The sequence below is a fragment of the Phragmites australis genome, chromosome 21 (assembly GCF_958298935.1).
Source record: "Phragmites australis chromosome 21, lpPhrAust1.1, whole genome shotgun sequence".
Classification (NCBI taxonomy): domain Eukaryota; kingdom Viridiplantae; phylum Streptophyta; class Magnoliopsida; order Poales; family Poaceae; genus Phragmites; species Phragmites australis.
The window spans coordinates 17510404-17531361 of NC_084941.1; the positions used below are offsets into that span (position 1 = coordinate 17510404).

The 20958-nt window shown below is 42.1% G+C and overlaps 1 protein-coding gene across 5 annotated transcripts; it reads right to left on the reverse strand.

Moving 5' to 3' along the window:
* Positions 1-2761: 2761 nt before the first annotated feature.
* On the reverse strand, positions 2762-14690 carry LOC133903323 (tRNA (guanine(26)-N(2))-dimethyltransferase 1-like). Of its 5 annotated transcripts, none has more exons than XM_062344638.1 (13): positions 14350-14690; positions 13706-13790; positions 13533-13627; positions 13246-13333; positions 13013-13131; positions 10220-10359; positions 10053-10125; positions 9882-9970; positions 9651-9756; positions 9370-9582; positions 7364-7558; positions 7211-7288; positions 2762-3155 (listed from the first exon to the last, which is right to left on the reverse strand). In XM_062344638.1, the coding sequence occupies exons 1-13, from the start codon at positions 14575-14577 to the stop codon at positions 3021-3023; spliced, it is 1644 nt and encodes a 547-aa protein (XP_062200622.1). In that variant the 5' UTR covers positions 14578-14690; the 3' UTR covers positions 2762-3020. The 5 variants fall into 5 exon arrangements, with proteins under 5 accessions (XP_062200622.1, XP_062200623.1, XP_062200621.1 ...); XM_062344639.1 differs by having other exon boundaries at positions 13013-13134; positions 13533-13594; positions 14350-14689; XM_062344637.1 differs by having other exon boundaries at positions 13013-13134; positions 14350-14689.
* Between the last annotated feature and the right edge of the window lie 6268 nt (positions 14691-20958).

Here is a 20958-nt window from a genome sequence, read left to right on the forward strand (position 1 = left end):
CATTTACGCAAAAATAACATGTGTAAGCCTATTCTTGATATAAGCTGCATATCATTATCTTTCCCACACTTGTCGAGCGCGTCATGTGCTCACCCTTGCTATTTTCCCCTATACCATGTGACGTGTGTTGTTGCTCAGTGAGTGAAGATGTTGAAGACTATCAAGACGAGGTTGTGACGTTCTAGACGCATGTCTCCCGATCAGTTGCCTGCGGTGTTGTTGGGCACCAGTGCTTCTGTTCTGCTGCAGATATCTTCATAGAAGACAATATATGTCAATTGTTGTAAGAGTTTAACGTTTATTCTATAAAAGTATTACTTTTGTTAATTTACCTGTGACGTTCTTATGTGTGTTGAACATCCTGGACACACATAAGCCGCATCTGTTTTTAGCCGTTAAAACCAGGTGTGACATATGTTCACTTAATACAGGGCGAGCTGTAGTTAGCATTTACCTCAATGGCATACATGGACCCATAATATTTATTTGTTTGGTCAGTGTGCCATGGCTTCTCCGTTCATAGTAAGACATGTGCATAGATCGCATCAGTACCTTTTAAGATCCAATATACTGTTCCTCTTTGCGGAAGCGAAGATGAAAACACAAACAATTTGCTAGAGCATACTATATACTAGAATCGATGGAGAAGAGACATAACACACATGCAGCTTAATCAAATTGCAAATAGCCAAGAAATGAAGACCACTGAAAGGTTTGTTCATGGACAAACACTTTTCGTTTTTGTAACACCCATACAAAGTCAAAATAATAAAAAACGAACAAAGTAATTTTTCTATGTATGCATACACTTGCATGAGCATAGCTAGACATAAGTATAGAGTAGCCATGGGTATTCCACAGAATATACTCCCACTTAAAAAAAGTTGTATAATGCAATCAAAAGAGCATGAAGGTAGGTAAGGACACCTAGCCCTGCAACTGCTCCTTTGCCACGCTACCTCTTCCTTATCCAGCTAGAGGAAGGTGCCCCCTCCATACGACATTCCTGCACATGTGGATATCATACTACAAAAATTACCACTACAAAGTAATCTCAAGAAGAGACGATAAAAGAAAAATGCAAAAAAAAAAGGAAACACTAGAAGGACTCCAAGGAAAATAAAAAAAACAAAAATAGAAAAAGAAGACTTTAAATTAATGTAGTGGTCATAGTAAAACATACGTGCAATTGTCTTCTGCCTGCAGGTCACTACAAATCATGTCCACAAAACATGTCTTTTCAACCCATAACCATATATTAAGTCTATAGTCTCATGGTACTTATTCTTACGTTAAAATCAATCATTCCTACAAAGCCACAACAGAGGCTTATCCTATCGATATGAGTAACTTCTTATCATATCATTAGTTGGTCTTAGTAAATTTTATTGGACAGTGGAAATTTTGTTAGCGTAAACAATAATTGTATAGCATGGTACGGTGAGAAGTGCACCGTCTAGCTGGACTGTGTAAACCTCATAACTAGGTAACTCTAGTACCTTAAGTATGCACTATATCAAGCATACAAGGCAAGCACTGGATGAAATGTGCGATGGAATGAATGTAGCATCATGCTTATATAACCAAGAGAAGCATCATGATGTGCATACATCGCTAGGAACAACATAACAGAAGATGAATAGTCAGTAAGTGACGTGATATGAAAGAGCACTGGATATAGCAAATTAATGTGACATGAAGTAACGCTAGATGCAGCATGTTCATCAATACGCACTGGCTTGGGCAGCAGCTTCATCAATGCGCACTGGCGTGAACACAGGAGGCTTCTTTGTCGTCTGGTTATTGTTTTCTTCTCCGTCTGACATGCTATCAAGAGTAAGTGACAGTAGTATGTACTGCGCTAGCTATGCCTCTTGTGCATGTATAATATTATATTGCATCATTAAATCCTCTTGGATGCAAGTGGTGCAAGACTGCTAAGTCCTCCTTCATGCTCTCTCTCTCTCTCTCATTTGTCTATTCTCATGTACACTAATATTATAAGGAGTCTAATGTGGCTATGCTCGGAGTGATATGAAGGAGCACTGGATATAGCAAATTAATATGATATGAAGAAACACTAGATACAACAGGTTCATGAACACTCGCTGTCTCAAGCAGCAGCTTCATCAATATGCACTGACGTGTGCATGAACACATAAGGCTTCTTTGTCCTCTAGTTATTGTTCCTTCATGTCAAACAGTCACTTACTAAGTATTCACCTTTTGTAATATTGTGCGTGAAAGAAAACATTATCTCAGACATAAAGGAACACTGGATATCGCTAATCATTTTGAATGACCTTCATCCAGACCATACAAAACATATCAAAGGATTAACTAAAATAGACTAACGTGGATCCGCTCGAAGGCCAACGAGACAGCACAGCCTAATACTTCTAATAGGAGGCTTCTTTATCGTCTAGTTATTGTTTTCTTCTCCGTCTGACATACTATCAAGAATTAGTGACAGTAGTATATACTGCGCTAGCTATGACTCCTGTGCATGCACAATATTATATTGCATCATTAAATCCTCTCATGGATGCAAACTGTGCAAGGCTGCTAAATCCTCCTTCACACTCTCTCATCTATCTGTTCTCACATACATTAATATTATAAGAAGTCTAACATGGCTATGCTCGAAGTAATATGAAAGAACACTAGATATAGCAAGTTAATGTGATATGAACACTGGATACATCAGGTTCATGAACACTCAATATCTCGAACAACAACTTCATCAATATACACTAATGTGTACGTGAACACAGGAGGCTTCTTTGTCATCTGGTTATTGTTCTTTCGTGTCAAACGGTCACTTAATGACTATTCACCTTTTGTAATATTATGTATGAAACGAAGCATTGGCTCGAACATGAAGAAACACTGGATATCGCTAATCATTTCAAATGATCTTCATCCAGACCATACAAAATATATCAAACGAAACAACTAAAATAGACTAACATGCATACGCTCGGAGACCGCCGAGACGGAGCCGGCCTAATACTTCTGATTTAGGATTTGTCCACGTGACATATCTTTGGCTGCTTGCCAGCCTTTGGTCTAGGACCCCAATACTTCTCAGGATTAGGGACAAATCTTGGGCTCTTCCGCGGGACTGAAGCCTGGGGTACTTGCGAAAAATTTGCCTGTTAGTTGTTCAATAAGAAAAATATTATAAACAGTTAAATACAGAACAAATATACAACCAATTCAGCTAGCAAATTAAATACAGTAACAAAAGCTTGAGAATAGTGATAACCATAATTCACTTCATACCATTCTTCTATTCATTTCGAAAATATGTCCCGAATAGTTGTTAAATAAAAGTAAAGGCAACAAGAGCATTCTAGTTCAGCAACCTGTCAAAAAACTATATCAACCAAGCATGACCATGATGGTTACCAGAGGAAAATAAAACCACACATTTCTTGACTCAGAACTAGAAAAAGAAAAAGAAAAAAAAACAAACATTCCAGGAAAAAGCTTTGTTTTTTAATATTTTCTTTCAGGCAATAAATTCAAACATGCAGAAAAGTTGTGTAAATAGCCAAACAGCTCTTAGCTCAGCTCAAGCTTCACTGTTGCACATACAAGATGCCTGATATGGAGGGCTGGACGGAACAGCTGCAGTGGAGCATTTAGGATAGAGGAAAACCTATCCTAAATTAAACATACAGACAAGCTGTGTAAACGCGGATGTTCTAAACCTAAGATTTACTTCATTCTTGCTTGCTTGTTGAAAGGATGCAAATGTCTCCATGTTCATAAGAACCTCCTAACATATTGATTCTAGAGATGAACTAATTAAACAAAACAAAAATAAGATATAATTCAAACCACTTATCTCTAAATAAATGACTTCTCTTAAGCAATGCAATTGTTGTGGATACCGGTCCAAACAAGTAGAGAGGGGAACTTGAAGTGCAGGCCCGAATGGTCGATACTTCCAAGGCTAGAGATGATCAAGTACCGGCAAGAAGGAATCTGGTACTAGGTGTCATGCACCTGAGAATTGAGTGCCCCATTACAGCCTAGGGTGGGGAGTATTTATAGCCCATACCAACCACCCAAGAATAATTACCAGAAAGCCCTCATACGGAGGCATATTATGGGGGTTACAAGGGTCATTTTCGGATGCTAGCTTTAGCCTTAATGCCCTAATTAGGATTGCCATTGTACTGGCAATTACACGTGGACACTAAACGGGGCCGTTACATTTTGCTACGGATGGGGCCTTCATCCAGGGGGGCTCGTGACTTCTACAGACTTTAGCGCCGAAGCCCTCTACGGTGTCTTTCGACGCTACCCTTTGGCACCAAGGTGTCCATTGGAGGCACCGGTGCTATTCTCGTGACCTTCGGCGAAGTCTCTAAGGCTTCGCCTCATCTTGTGCTTCGCACACGACCCCCATCTTCTTTGACTTCAGACTATATGGGGGACGAAGCACCGTTCTCCCGACAGTAGCCCCTTGCGGGCAAGGTCCAACTTCAAGGGGCGAACCTGTGACCTTTAGATGTGGGCATCGGTACATCATCCCCCTTTGGCCGGTCGAAGTCGTGTCTTAAATACCGGACCCATTAAATACACCGTGCGCAGTTATGACCTAGTTAGCGATCATCCTTTTGGGGTTCTGTAACAGTCGGACATGGTCACTTCTTCGCCGCCTTCGAGGCATCGACATGGGGAAACGTATCATCAAATGTTGGCGTTTGAGTAGAGCTGGACACGCGCCTGTCGTCCATTTGCTACAAAACGGACACAACTGAACCCACCCACCCACACCCACCCCCCTCGGGGTGGAATGTCACGGTACTTGGTTTGCCTTCAACACGCTTGATTGCCTTCCCTACAATCTTCAGCGCCATCTTCGAGCGGTTATTCATTTTCATCCTCTTTCCCTTCGTTTCCAGCCTTGCCTCGGAGATGGGTTGCCCTAACAAAGCTATTGCCACGTAGTCGGAGGACACGCGATGGGTGTGAAAAAACACCCTTCGACCAACCCTCCTGATCCGAGCCAGGTCAATTGTGGTTTCTTGGAAGGCTTGGTCGAGAAAAGTGTCCTTCAAAGCATCGCGGACGCTCGGCCTCCACTTAAGGGTTTGGCTATTCCCTATCTGGAGGATGAAGAAATCATTGTCTTCCTGGAGTTCTTCGACGCCGAGCTCTGCTTTCCCCTCTCCAAGTTCGTGGAGGTGGTCCTGGCACTCTTCGATCTAGAGATCGAACAGCTGATGCCGAACGCCATCGTACATTTGGTTGTCCTCGAATGGGCCTTCCATGCCGAAGGCTTGCAGCCGTCTGCAGAGGCCTTCACTACCCTGCATTACGCGGATGGCCAAGCCAAGATGATCACAGTGAAGGAGAAGCACTGCCTTTCTTACGGCAGCATCTTTTTCCTCCTTTGGAAGGGCACGTTGGTGCCTGCGAAGGCTACCAAAAACTGTTGGGAGATGGGATGGAACCACTGGTAGTTCTACCACAAGGTGCCGAAGGACAGCACCCTTCGCTCCTCTTGCGATGAGATCTTCACTCGGGAGCCGAAGCTAAAGCTCATCGGCCACCAACAATCTATGATGCTGCTCTTAAAGTAGGTAGCAGCGAAGCTGAGCATGTGAGACATGGCTTTAGAGTTCTGTGACGTAGACATATGGCCCTCTTTGGGCGGGCTGGACCTTGCCTTTGGCCCCTGCCCCACCGGAAGACAGCGTCGGCGTCAGTCAATTTATCGACGGTTTCAAGAGCCTACCAGGTGAGAAGTCTTTGCAGGGGGAGTCTCAGCGTGCCTTTTGTATCAGCAAGTCACCTTAATATAGGATTCTGCAGATGTGTCCGCAAAGGATGTGGAGGACCGTGCATCACACTTGCTCGGGGACTTCATTCGTAAGGAGTGGGAAGCCAAGAGGACAATGGTCACTGATCGTCACCTGAGCCAGGTGCTTCTCCTACGTAAGGTCGACTTGGAAGAGTGGCTGGTGCCCATAAAAAGGGAGCAAGCGCCAAAGGCCGGTAAGCATGTTGCATCGGCGGACTGCCCTTCAAAGCCACCCAAGAAGGCGAAGATTGGGTCGTCGCACTCGAAGGCCTCGGCCGCCGAAGGACGACCTCTGCCAAATTCCAAGCAGTCGGGTCCGACGACGAGGACGAGGTCAATTCACAGAGCGACAAAGAGATCATCCTTTCGGACGAGAATCAAGCATCAGAGTCTGCACTCGGCACCGATGACCCCAAAGCTACAGGCACGCTTGCCTCTGATGACCCCAAAGTTGAGGTCTTGGGGATACCCTTAGTCTCCCCGCCCTCAACCCTCATTGAAGGAGCTTCGTAGTCAACAGGCGGTGGCAAAGTCCCAAGTATGTTTTACGTGGACAGCCTTGGAGCGGAAGACTTCAGTTCCTCTTCAGATGATGATGTCAATTCCCCGCCCAAGGAGATCAACGAAGCATTTGCCCCAACCGGTATGAAGCTTCTCTCCCCTCTACTGTTGAGATATCTTCTGTTAGCTGATAGATCTTCTCCAGCAGCTTCTCTAGGCCATCAAATCAACACCACTCTGGAAAAAGACACAGGCACGGCTCTAGAACGGAGCGTGGGGATGCCCGATCTCCCAATCAGAATGCCTCTAGCTTCTCCATCGAAGATTTCGCAGTGAGCAGCGAGTCCCGGCAATCCTTCCGCTCAACGGCTAGACTTTGGAGAATCCCAAAGTCGACCGCTCGTCCCGGACCCCTTGCCCTTGGCCATAATGCATGACTCCATGTACATCCTCGAAGGACTTTTGTCCAGATGGTTCCAGAGTTATCCCGCCAGTGTATGATGGATATCCGTCTATAGGATATACCGTATTTCTAGTAAAACCTTAATTATCAAATCCTCATCAGCATGTCATGTACTCATATTAGTATGTTACTATGCCCAAAGCATTAAATAAAGACAGATGACAGATGACAAAGATTCCAGATAACTTTATTAAGTCACTACTCCATTTTGTACATGTTTTTTTAACAAGCATTTTGTACATGTTTCGCAATGTAAATATTTCAAACTAAAAGCTCAAGCTTGAAATAAGTAGTCTGACAAGATTTCAATACTAAACAGTACTTGTGCAGTTGAGTTGACCCATTCATTCAGAGAGCTTTTGGATAGTATCTAACACAGGAATTCTACAAAGAATTGATACAAAACTGTGATTTATGAACTATACCTGCAACTTAGGCTCTTGGGAAAGTATTATGTTGCCCGGATGATTTCCAGGTCGATGCTTAACTGGGTGAAGCTTGACCTGCAGAACAAAGCTACCAATAAATCAGTCAAACATGGGTGATTAGCCTAGAGAAAATAAAGAACTGTGTCATACCCAGCATCTCATGATGTCCCAAATTACAGACATTGGGGCATCTGTTTTAAGAGCTAGTGGGTCCACATGACTTCCTGATATTTGATACCCTGCATTTCTGATTGCAGAATGTAACATACCCATGGTTGGATTAGTGCACTTCAGTGTTGCACACAAATTGTGAAGACTCGCAAATAAAGGTGCGTTGGGCAATTCCTGCATGAGTAAATGTGACATATTGCTCCACAAGTCTGATAAGCATCTTGAAAATGGTTACATGTACATTTGACATGTGTAATCAAATCAAAGATTGATTATTTTGATGCCTACAATTTAAAAGGTAACAATAGCTTCTGGACATCATAATCTTGAGGCATTTGTTCAAAGACTTTGGAAAATAAGGTTCAGCTCCAGGCAAACCCAAAATTGTGGCACTTTGTTATCAGATACTGTGCCTATTAAAATATTATTTCCAACCAAGACAGGAGAGAGAAACTTTAGAAAATGACTGGTGATGCCCCTGAATAGAACTCAACACCGATTATTCCATTGTCTGACTGGTGCAAAAGCCATAAATCGTAACTCCCATCTCTCATCCCCATCGGGCTATATGGTCCGATTGGGCCAAACATCAGTGGGTGCAACCGGAGAGGTAAATATTCGGTACAAAACCTCCTCTTTGGTGGAATCGTGAAAACCCATCCCAAAACATATCTAGGAGTTTTGAAAAATTCTTAAAAAATCGACACATGTAGAATAGGTGATCCCACACAAGCATGCAAGATCAAACTCTACTTGGTTTGGAAGATACGAAATTGACAAGTAGCTACATGAATAGTGATGAAATGGTACAAATCCTGTTTTTTTCTTTTTCTTTGCACTTTATAGCTGCTTGTCAATTTTATATCTTCTAACCCAATTCAAGTTTTTCTTGAAAATTTGCATGCTTGTGTGGGATCACCTACTCTACATGTCTGAATTTTTTGAGAATTTTTCAAAACTTTTGGATAAGATTTTGGGAGAGGTTTTCACGATTATACCGAAGAGGGGGTTTGCACCGAATAGACTCCCATTTTAACAGTGTTGTCCTACAGCAAAGAGCCATAATTTTGGGCTCTGGAGTTGAACCGCATTTTTCCAATCATCCAACAAATGTCACAGAATTGTAATGTTAGGAGCCAATTTTGCCTATTAAAAAATCAAGCCTTTTTGTTCTGTACAACAGGTTGCCAAAGAATTATGGAATTTGGCAGACATGCAGCTGAATATTATCATATTCCTTTGCTAATTATTGTCAAGAAGTAAGAGTAGCAAGTAGTTCAAATATGCCCCTGGAAGAGACCACCTACCGGAAACCACACCTGACAGTGAAAAATTGAAAATTAGTCTTAATTTTAATTGATGGGCTCCGATCCGTTAGTTCCAGTTCATGTGGCTCTATTCGAATCAGTTAGGAAAAACCTCTTCAACTCCAGTCGACTGAGAGTTAGGAGATAAACCACTTGGCGGAGTAATGTTTATCATTCCATCTAGAGTTATTTATTAATCCACTAAAACACCCTGTCTCCATAGAGTAGTTTTGTGCCTGAAGTATTGTACCAGCACCTACTCATTTTCGTAAGATCGACTACCATTGACGATGCTTTTATATTATTATGAGCATCTATTGCCAGGTCAGCCATGTGAGAGTTCTTTCTTCTATTGCCTGTTCAGCCATGACCACCAATCGATGTCTTCTGATTTCAATCTGTGACAAGCAATATTTACACTCTTTATTACATAAATTGGTAGTAGATTTCCTTGCTTCAGTTTGTATCCCTCTAGTTCAAAAACCAAGCTAGTCAACCCGTTTGTTTTTGCATCTATCCCATATCACTTAATGTAGTCGCAAAAATCAAATTTGTTTCTATATCCACGGTCAATAACACAGCACATTCTATTGGGCATCAACCGCCCAAGGTTGATCCTTACCATTTTCTCATCTATGTCATCATTGCATTATGTACAATAGAAGAATAGGGCATTACCTCTGACACTGACGTTAGTATAGCTGAAATTTTTGCATAAGCTGGATATACATCACTCATTGCACGGATATTTGACAATATGGAAGCAGCCCATTCCTTGTCATGTATTGGATCACTCCAGATAGGTCCTCCCATAACAAATTTATGGCCACATTCAAAACATTCTTCAGGTACAGCAGGGCAAAAATTTGGTAGAACAATGTTTCTCTTATCCTGGATCAGAGCATCATAACCATAAGCACACTATGCACGACAAATGAAACAAACACAACAAAGACTACCTTTGAGTTAATTCTTCCAATATTTTGTAGGTGAAATGAATGGCATCCAATGCATTGATAGACATGCGACAATTTGAGTGATGAACTTTTGACGGTGCTAGCCGAGCTGCATATTAAAGAGGCACATTGGTAAGATCTGTTATGAGAAACCAAAATTATCCTAGAAAAAAAAAATCCTGTTCACCCTTAGGAAAAGAGTGTTAGGGAAATGATAGTAGCACAGGAGACAACGTGAAGATTTGCACAAAAACTCTAATGTAGAAATCCATGTGCACTGATATTATAGGAACTATATAGCGCTTGTGGCGGATCGCATGCGACTGCAAGATAAACAAGGAAAATAAAAAGATGGATCATCATAATTAACATATGGGAACACAAGAAAACAAAATCAAGTCTTACCTCAATGCAGGCAAGAAGAATCCTCAGGGCCATCTCATGGCAATGTTTACCTCTTAATGGATAAGAACCATATCTGCAATCACATATTACTAACTTCGTGAGCACTGGAACTCTTACTAGTCCTGCGTTTGGAAATTCGCATTCAAGTTGGAAACTGGAAATCTCACTTGGAAAAACAAACTTCCACATTTCCTCCAGCAAGCACTGCCATATCGGTAGCTGAGCACATCAAGATACCCCCATCTGCTACACATTGAACTGCCGAATCAAGGAATGAAGCTGGTGATCCATAAGGATCAAGGTCAACCTGATTCATCATATATACAAAGTTAATACAAATCATATCGATGCATATTTTCCTGACACTCCAACAATATTGAGACATGTGCAGGTGTCAATATAACACATGGTTCAGACAATTCACTCCCTTGGCCAGCAAATTCTAAATTTCATTATTAATATGTAAAGAAATATCTAGATTGGTCACATGAAATCAATACATGATGCCAAAAGCACTTTCATGATACAATGGTCCTAGCATTATTATAAACCACAATGGTCAAAGTTGAATGTTGGAGATTTATAAGAGATTAAGGACTTGTAGCAATTAAGCACTTGACTAGCAACTCAAAACAAATTGTAGACATTGCCTCTGATATAGTTAAAAGAAACTAGTTGGCTTATGGTGCTGTCTCCAGGTTCGTAGTCTCTGTGCATGCATATTTGTATGTGTATAGACTATAGTATTGGCTTGCCATGCCCCACTATGCCTTGGTGTTCCAGTACAATGCTCACGATGCAAGTTCCCATACAGGAGGTTCTACCTAGATGCTAGATTCCTGACAATTATTAGCATTGGTCATTAGCACATTTACTATCTGCCAGTGTTTAGTTGAATCTTTTGGCAGCAGTGACTATAACACACCACGAAACACCATGCACACCCTGGTGGCGAGGTGATCACCATCATGGGCTTGTTCAATCTCAAGCGAGTGCTTTCTTAAGCTTTTGTAGAATGTTAGAGATGAACATGAACTGACGTCAGGCTGTTCATATAAAGAGAGTGCTTCAGTACGCTCCCATGAAAACTCTTGACAAATCATAATGCATCTATAGTTACTTACCTACTTGCAATCTGGGGTATATCTATCTAAGGCCATCTCCAACGGAGTCTCCAAATTTGAGGATTCTAGTGCTACAGTAATTTGCGGTCTACTGTAGCACTGGAAATTCATCTCCAACAGATCCTCTATCCAGTGATACAGTACTGCTACAGTGTTAGGGATAGGGGATGCTGTAATAGTGATAGGGGATGCTGTAATAGTATTTTGAGGATGAAAATTTGAGGTAGCTGTTGGAGATGGTCTAAGCTTCATGTTCTACACCAGTGTATTGAAAAACGGTGTGCATCTCAAAAAAGAAAAACAGTGTGTATGGCCAATTAATTGCCTGTTAATTCTATGATGAGACTCAAAGCATCACGGTTAGCATATGCGTAGATCCCTAAACACGTTTGGATGTTTAATTGGCTAATTGCACTGATTAATAAGCCGTTTACCATTTAATCATCCGTGAATACGGTTATCTCGCAAGCCTTAGCCCATTTAGTTCACTAAGGAAGAACTGATGTCCTTACTTCGCTGATCTTCTACAGTTGCAGGTGTGGTAACTCTCTTGTATCTTTGTCTGTTTGTTCTCTGGCCCTATATTGGAGTTGTGGGAACAATTAAGGGCCTGTTTGGCAGAACTCCCAGAGCAGCTTCCCGGCTAGAATCAGGGGGGCTCTGCCAAACAGTAGCTTTCAACTTTTAGCTCCCTGAGTGAAATCCGTGGGAATGATTCTCTGAAAAAAACTAGAAACTGGGGAGCTGAAAAAAAAACTTCTCCTGATTCACTTCCCGCACAGAATCACTTTCTCCATATATTTTATTTTAGAGAATCACTAAATAATCACTTTCAGCCACAGAATCACTTCCTCGAAAGAATCACTCCCCGCAGAGAATTTGGATCAGAGAGAGTTCTACCAAATAGACCTTAAGTATAGACCTCAAGCCTTCCTAATCAACAAGGACAACATCTTCCTAGTTTTAATGTATGAGCCTTTCTAGTATAGGATTAATCATGTTTTATATGGTGATTTTTATCATTATTCCAATACATCTAATTTTAAACAATTGTACATTAAAATGAATATTATTAGAAGCAATAGCCGAAATTGCCAAGTAAACATATTATAACGACTACATAATTATGTTAAATTCTGGTTGAATGACCATATAACGATCAATCACTTGGTGGTAGGCACCCGTCGTCCGATGAGCGCATACTGTCTTTCACAACACTGTTCTACACAAAGAAATTTGAACTACCCCCATGTGTGCAACAACATCCCCTTAGTTATTCCTTGGCTATGCGCCTAGTTTGCATGGGTGTGGCCTTCATTGATGAACAGTAAAAATACCCACAGTCTTGGACCTTGTTTCAACTCAGGCCCTTGGCCAAATCCTATAAGAGGTTGACTGGAGGCATCAGTGACCCAGGCCGTACCAAGCGAGCGATATTCTTGATGAGCTCACCAATGGGCACATGAAGAATCAAATTTGGTCAAAATTTCATGAATTTTGCTCATCCCGCCATCCTTTGAAATGCATGTCTAGTTTGAGCTTTTCCATACGCTTTACCATTTGAAATATCAAATCTAAACCTAAAAAATTGGAATTGCTATCCTAGTGGAAAGTCTCTATCCATGCATTGTTTAGGTCAAGGGATCCAATGCTCATTTCCCAACTTAGGCCCACGGCGACGGTAGGCAATGCCGCACATAACACCGTGCCATGTGCAAAATGTCATTCATTTATATACATAGGATTATCTGCACTTAATTTTCCTCAGCAATAGAACCTTTGCATCACCAATCACAACAGAAGTAAGCACACATGAAAGTACAAAGAAGGAAGTACCACATCAAATTCTTTTGGGTGGGTGAGCATGTAAACACGAGCATCAGCAAGATGCGGTACCACCTTTGAAGATGCAAGACTGCTATTGAGGTGTATATTTTTCTTGCAGGCTTCTATAGCTACTGCAGTTAATCAAACAAGTGTTTAGAATCAATCAAACAGAATATAAGATTTGTAATCAGAATATTCTGAAAAAATATCTGCAATACTTGAGCTGAAACATAAAAATGCACCTTCATTATTGTCAATAGCTATAACATCCCCAATTCCATCTACCTCAAGGGCATACCTAATGGCTCTTAATCCTGATGCAGCCAAAGCCTGAACATATCATGAAGAGAAGAATCAGAAATGGAAGAATCGGCACTGTGTATGCCAGCAGTACTTAAATTATTTACCAAAAGCAAAGATGAATTAGGTGATTACAAGCAAAAAATGTTCCATAAGAAACTGTAAAAACAGTTGTTCTTTCAAAGCATATATGAAGGGGCATATTAGCATAAGAATTTAAAAACCCCACCTCAAGAACTTTCGGCGCTTTATACTTAGATTGTTCGCTCAATGCAGTGTCTTTTGGTCCTCCTATCACATTTTGTGGTATTTCAGTATTTCTGCCTGGTCAGAAACTGTTGAAGTATAATGGTGTAACAATAGAAGATTGGTACTAGCTCATGTTTTATTTGAACTCCATACCTTTCCTCGATTGGATGGCATGTTCTTCACATCTCTTCGAAATAAATGATCTCAGTACAGCAATAGAAATATCTCTGTTGTTAACCTAACAGGCAATGGACTCTCTTAAGAATGAATTAACACAAACTTTATTTTGAAGCCATTTTCGCATGAAAATTCAAATCAACAACAATTTAAGACAACAACTTTTGTACAGAAACTAATGTATGAATAATGATTGACGATAGGAAATGTACTCAGAAAGTTACAACAATCAAGGTCTAAGTTTAACAGTGCACCTAGATTTCAACTGGGACACAAAACTAGCAGTCCCTGAGAACATTGAAGGTCTCAACTCGCTCTCAGTACGATTTGGCTCCTAAGTCATAAGATAAATTTCATATTTGAATGACTAGGTCACATCACAAACAACAATGTCAACTTCAAAAATAACCAAATTATTACTGCTTGATACATGATATGATTTCATTACGTGATTCTTGTAATATAAGAAAACCACTTCCCCATCATAGCCTAAATTGCCAAATAAACTCCCCGGATTCCACTAAGAATGAATCAAAAAGGTGCTTCTAATCAGCTGAAGCTGCAGCTTCATCATCCAGAACATCAAAATCTAGAGCGCAGAAACAACAAGTTAGTATAACCTGAGCCTTGTTGTAAAACACCGAGTTGGAATTGTCCGCAAAGATTTCCGCCCGCCCTTCCCTGATGGTGGCCAGGCGACCGCCGGTGGCGGCGCAGGAGGGCTCCGACGCGGACGGCGAGGCGGAGGAGGAGGAGAATGCGAGCCAGAGACGAAGGACTGGATGCGCCGGATGGTTGATGCGCCGGTTGAGAAGGCGCGACCGCGAGAAGCCGAATGCCAGGGGCATCGATTTCGGACGGAGAACAGCGAGCCGCCGGCGTGGTCGGTGGTGGTTTCGGGACCTAGGGCTTTAGGATTGGGCGCAGATTTTTTTTTTTTCCTCTGCCATCACGTGGGTTGTAAGTTGTAATGGTATGTTTGTTTTTTAGTTTTTTTTAAGATGTGTTTTTTATTTTGTTAAAAAATTGTTTTTAGATTTTTTTTGTTGTTTTTTATAATATATTTTTTCAGCATACTATTTTTTTTTAAATTATTCTCAGCTAGTTTCGTAGTTTTTAGTTGATTTTCTCAAAAACAACTTCTGACTTCTTTAGAACTATTTTTTAAAGTAAACTTGTTTGTTTTGGCATGTAGCTTATGTGCTTTTGATAGAAGTAGAAGCTACAAGCAGGTTAAAACAAATAGTCCTTTAATCCATCTCGATCATTAGATAAAAAAGTGACCTTCAGAATTTAAAATAATACATACGGGTAACTAAACACGTTTTTTAAATTATACGTATCTACGGAAACAAGTTGCCTCGTACAGTCAACCAATCACATCCTAGATGAACCGTTACCATTTTCCATTGTTACACCTTCAGTGATTTTGTTTTAATTTAAGCATGGCATTTACATTTTGTGCCATCACATATTTTATTAGATGTGCCCTATGTGCTAGCAAACATATTATTAGTAGATAAGCAAAACAAAAAAATTGCTCAGAGAGATGGCCATTGACTCAAATAAAGGGTGCAAAGGGGGTGTGCCACCTCAATACCTCACCTGTTGCAAAATACTTCCTGCACTTATAAGTACTTATTACTTTTAACTTTTCATAGTCTTCGGTGTACAATTTTAATCATTATTTTTTTATTAGAATATAATTATAATATATAATAAAATATAATATTATAAAAGTACTTTATAAGATAAATCTATCCATATGATTTATGTTTTTAAATTAAATATTTTGAAAGTTATTGACTGTTAAAGTTTTAAAAATTTAATCAGATCTTAATTAAAATGATAAGTATTTATGATCGGAGAGAGTATTTAACGAAGAAGAATGAAAGTAAGTGGATTTGCCCCTATCCTTTGTCTAGTTTGGAGCAGTGCGACTTGTTAGTATCAAAGAGTTGTCAACCTGTATGCGTACAAATGGAGGCAATACAACTGTGTGTCTAGGGAGCGTGTTGATGTGTTAACAAGTTAGAATGCTTCTCTCTTAAAAAAAGTGCACTATGATGTGTTTACCAACTATACCACCAATGAGAAAGAGTTATTAATGCATTTTATTGTGCTAATGTGCTAGCTCTATTCAACCCTAGGTCTGCAAAGATTGGACCATGCTGAATCTCACTTTTATTGGGTCAAACCATGGACCATTGTTATAAAAGTTTGAGGAACGAGCTAACCGACCCAATTTTAGAGAGCTCTAATCCACGTGCTCCGATAAGAAACACGTCACAAGAACTCTCAGTGTGCATCACGTTCTCCCTTCTTGCAGGCTCAGATCCTTTCTCCGTGCTAACCCCAACAAGTCCGCTCTGTCATAACTTTTGTTGTTGCCATACAGAGCAAGAACAGCATCAGTTTTGAGATGATTAGGATTTGAACAAGAAAAAACACAGCTTCCAACTCACATGAATCAAAACTTTGAACTTGAATTCGTCAACTTTGAACTCACAAAATTCAACTTTTAACTCAATCTAAATGACACTTTTAAACGAAATAATCAACTGTTACCTCGAATTGTAATCTTTCAACTAATTTTTTTTGAACTCAACTGAATTGAAACTTTGTATCCCCAAATCATTATTTGAAACCTTTTATTGCAATCCATCAGCTTTGACATCAAATTAGTTAGTCGAATTAAAACTTCTAACTCAAAAAAACTCAACACTTAATCCAAAAACTAGGACAAAAACAACTCCAAAGTTGTAACAGCCCAAATTTCGATTTTCCAAGAACTTGAGCGTGCGAATAAAATAATTAAAATAAATCAAATAAAATTGGCCTAGTTTAAAATTTTCTATGTGTGTTTGTTATTTGACTATTAGTTGTTGCTTTGCTTTGTTTGTTAGCTTTTGCGGGAATTACTAAATTAAAAAGGTAATAGGAAAGCCATTAGTAGAAACGAAAAAGAGAAAGTGAAAAAAAAACTTCCCAGGTCAAAAATTTCCTTTCAGCCCATCTCCCCCTCTTTTTCCTTTCTGCCCGATTTTCCTGTCAGATCTCCCGTGTAGGCCTCCCTTTCTCTTTTCCTCATCCGGCTGGTGTCGCACTCTGCACGCTGGGCCGAAGCCAAGCTACAGCCCAATTCTTTTCTTTGTTGGCATGTTCTTGCTAACTCAATGCTCGCACTGGGCCAAAGGATGCCTGCAACCCACCTTCCACCATGTCGCCCTCCCTCAGTCCGTCGTTGACAACTGGGCCCCACTTGTCATCACCTTCCTCCAGCTATGCATGTGCGCGTCCGAAACGGAGACCACAATGCCGCTCGCGCCAAATCCAACAAATCCAGAGTTGGAGATCTTCCAAAAGATTAGGTACAAGATAAAACACGTCCTCCTCAAACCAAACCCGACCTTATCTCCAAGCTTCGCGATTCAAATGGGAAATCGAGCTTGGATAAACCCCGCCGTGGTCAAAACCCTAGCCGACCCTGTCCCCGACTCTCCTCAGCCCGCACCTATAAGTAGATGGCCCCTACGCCCTCCCAGATCACCCCGAAGGTTTCCCCCAACTCGTTGACGCAAAATCAACACAGCAAAACCCTTTGCGTTGAGCTCCGAGGTCCTCCGCCGTCGCTCGATGTCACCATGCCACCAAAGGCCGTTGCGATGACCAGGTTCCCCCTAGGTGAGTTTTTTGTAGTCTCTCGGTCTTGTTCCGTCGCTCGCCAACGCAATCGAGGCCGCTAGCATCGTTCTGGCCAAGTTTCAGCTATGCGCCGCCGTCGCAAAGCCGTTGCCACCGTGAAGGCAGACGGAGTTGAGCCCAACCACCTCTCCGTCGTTGGATCTTAGCCGACCGTCGGGATTAGAAGCCGCATACCCCTTTGGTTAGATCAAATCACGACCGTTAGGTCTGAACCGACGGACAGATTTAAGAGGCCTTAGCCTAGTTAGCTTTTCAGTTTTTAATTGTTTTTATTGTTCTGTTGACATCATGCTTGCGCAATAAATTAGGTTTTTAGTATAAAAATAATTTTAATATTTATTAATTAATCTCTTAAAGGTTTAAATAATATTATTTCTTTAGTAAAATAATTTCAATAAATATCAAGAAAATCCTAGATTGCTCCGAAGAAATCTAGAAAATTCCTAATCATTTAGTTTCACCTGTCTCTAATCTTTTTGCCATATTTTAATCTTTCGGAAGCTCTATCTTGTTAACTGTAGCTCCAATTTGACTGTCCTTTCGCCAAAATTCTTTGAAAATCTTAATTTATGTAGTTAGTTGATACTTGATTGTTTATATACACACACACACCAAGAGGGGGTATTTATTTGTTGTCTTTTCGCTTGCTAGTGAGTAGGCATGACGTTCCGACGGAAAAGCTAGGAGAATTGCAGGACCAAGACTTCATTGAATACCCTACTAAGTATCGAGAAGGCAAGTTGTCCTTGACCATATTATACCTATGTTTTTAAATATTTTTGTTTTACAAACATGCATGCATTTAATACTGTCGATGTTGGGACCGGGATCCCAAACAAGGTGAGCCTTCGGATACGGAGATATCGAAGGGCTCTCAGAGCAACACGTGTTGGAGGCAGAATAGTATTTTTATACCTCTTCCGTGTACACAGTGGCTCTATTTATAGCCCGTACCCACCAACCACAGGTGCGGTTTACAAATCCTACCCCCTCACCTGCTACATTCCCGGAATATCAGGGGGCATTATGGTACAAATGAGCATAATCGCATAATTACAGCAGTACCCCAAGCGACCGAAATCGGGCCCACTGTCTCGAGGCGACTCCTGTCTCCAAAGGGCATCGAAGCCTCCTCCGCTCGGATGTCCGTCGGATAGCCTTTGTCCCTCGAGCGAATGTCGGCTTGCATGTTCGCTCGCTGCGAACGCTGTGGACTGCGGGTCCAGGCTTCGCTCGTCAGCCGAAGGTCTCCTTCGACTTCGTCAGTATGGGAGATCGAAGGTGCGGGCGCGCCTACACCCTTCGACCAACGTAGCTCTACTATCTTTGCCGCTTGCAGATGAAGTCCCTAGAACAAAACCACAACAGCTAGCACGCAGTATTTCTAGTAGACTTCGCGGTTCCCTCCGAAGTGAGGGGTGGGAGATCATCCCTAACAGTAGCCCCCTACTGGTAAGGTTTATCTTCGATAGGCTGAGCCTGTAGTCTGCGAGATATCTCAACGCCGTCCCCTTCGGCCTGTCGACGTCTACTGGGGTCAATGCATGTTGTTGAGCATTATTGTTGTGTATAAGGAATTTTTTTGTTGTATTATTACCATTAGGTTTTTTTTCTGTTTGATAGATTACCAGACAGCTCCGTGGTAACTGCCGAAAGGTCTCAGTAACCGCCTGCATTTAATGCTCTTGATGTATACCGAAGCATAGTTTTCGGCGCCAGTTCAATTTTCGACGCGGGCAATTGTAACCGCCACCACCATACACTATAAATATCACGCCACTGTCAATATTTTTTTACCACGCCTTTGCTGAAGCCGTCGCTCTCGTACGAAGTCGACTAAACTTTCTTGAGCCTTTCAGAGAAAGCCCTGGTTTTATCGAAGGCATCAGCGAAGATGATGTCCGCTGAGCTTCCTCCATCGATCAAGATCCTGTGTACTTCATTTCCCGAGATGTTTGCTGTAACGACGAAGGCATCTGTGTGTGCATAGTCTAAGACCCTCATATCCTCTTGCGAAATGTAATGGGAATGTTTGACCATCTTGAATTAATGTACGTTGGTCCCACTCCGACGTGGTTGACCCTTCACACATATTCTTTTCATTGTCTCTTAGATTCTGTCTACTGGTTAGATCCCCCTGAGATGGCCAACACCACGTTGTAACCACGATTTGTTGTGTTAACTGATTTGCTATCTAGTGGTGCTTCGATCGCGGGTCTCGGTGGTGGCGGAGGTAACTCCCCCTGGAGGTTCATTTGCCTAGTTTGATCAAACTGAGCTGAAGTTGCAGGTGTATACTGTGGTGCAGGAATTTGTTGCCATTGGTTCGCAAACGCCATGTTCTGATTGTGGTTCTGCCACCCTTCGCTTCTTCCGAAGCTTGCTGCATGGTGCACTGTCCTTGTGTGATCAAGAGACTGCTTCGCCAAGCTTTCTTTCATAGCCACGACCTGCAGGCACTGTTTGGTCCGGTGGCCGGCTCCTTCGCCATGCAGTTAGAGGCAGATACGGAGATATCGAAGGGCTCTCAGAGTGACACGTGTTAGAGGCGGAACAGTTTTTTTGATACCTCTTCCGGGTACACAGTGGCTCTATTTATAGCCCGTACCCGACAACCACAGGTGCGGTTTGCAAATCCTACCCCCTCACCTGCTATATTCTCGGAATATCCGGGAGCATTATGGTACAAATGAGCATAATCACATAATTACAGCAGTACCCCGAGCGACCGAAATCGGGCCCACTGTCTCGAGGCGACTCCTGTCTCCGAAGGGCATCGAAGCCTCCTCCGCTCGGATGTCCATCGGATAGCCTTCATCCCTCGAGCGAAGGTCGGCTTGCATCTTCGCCCGCTGCGAACGCTGCGGATTGCGGGTCCAGGCTTCGCTCGTCAGCCGAAGGTCTCCTTCGACTTCGCCGGTATAGGAGATCGAAGGTGCGGGCACGCTGTCGGAGGATTAACTCCAGTCACAGGGATCCTGAAAGAGCCCTTTTTAGAGATTCGGCCTTGGGATGATCCTGAATACGTTCGTCGGAGAAATAAATGGGAATGAATGCAACGGCCGGTGGGGGGGGGGGTGTTGACCTAGTGCAAGAAGAAGTAAATGCACCGGAATTTAGATAGGTTCGGGCCGCGCGGTGGCGTAATACCCTACTCCTGTATGGATACTATAACTGTCCTGAGGAAGTCCCTTAAGGATGTCGCTGGTTACAAGAACCTTGATCTATCTAAGAGCCTGGGCTCCTTGTTCTTCGGTTGGGACTGGGCTCAGCCTTCCTTACAGTGCTTCTCTTGCTATGTTCTTCAGCTCTCTTTTTTGTCTCCTGTTTAGCTATTCTTCGTCTCTTGCTTCTGTGCCGTCGGCTGCTTTAAGTACCCGCCGGCAGCAACGCGCCCCGAACGGGAGGGGGGCACGAGTTCCGAGACGCCATAAATGGAAAGGGCGTCATCATTTCCTCTGAGCGAAGTGACCGGGGGTGGAAAATGCGTCGCACGCCCGGTCATCCGTCACAATAAATGCCCT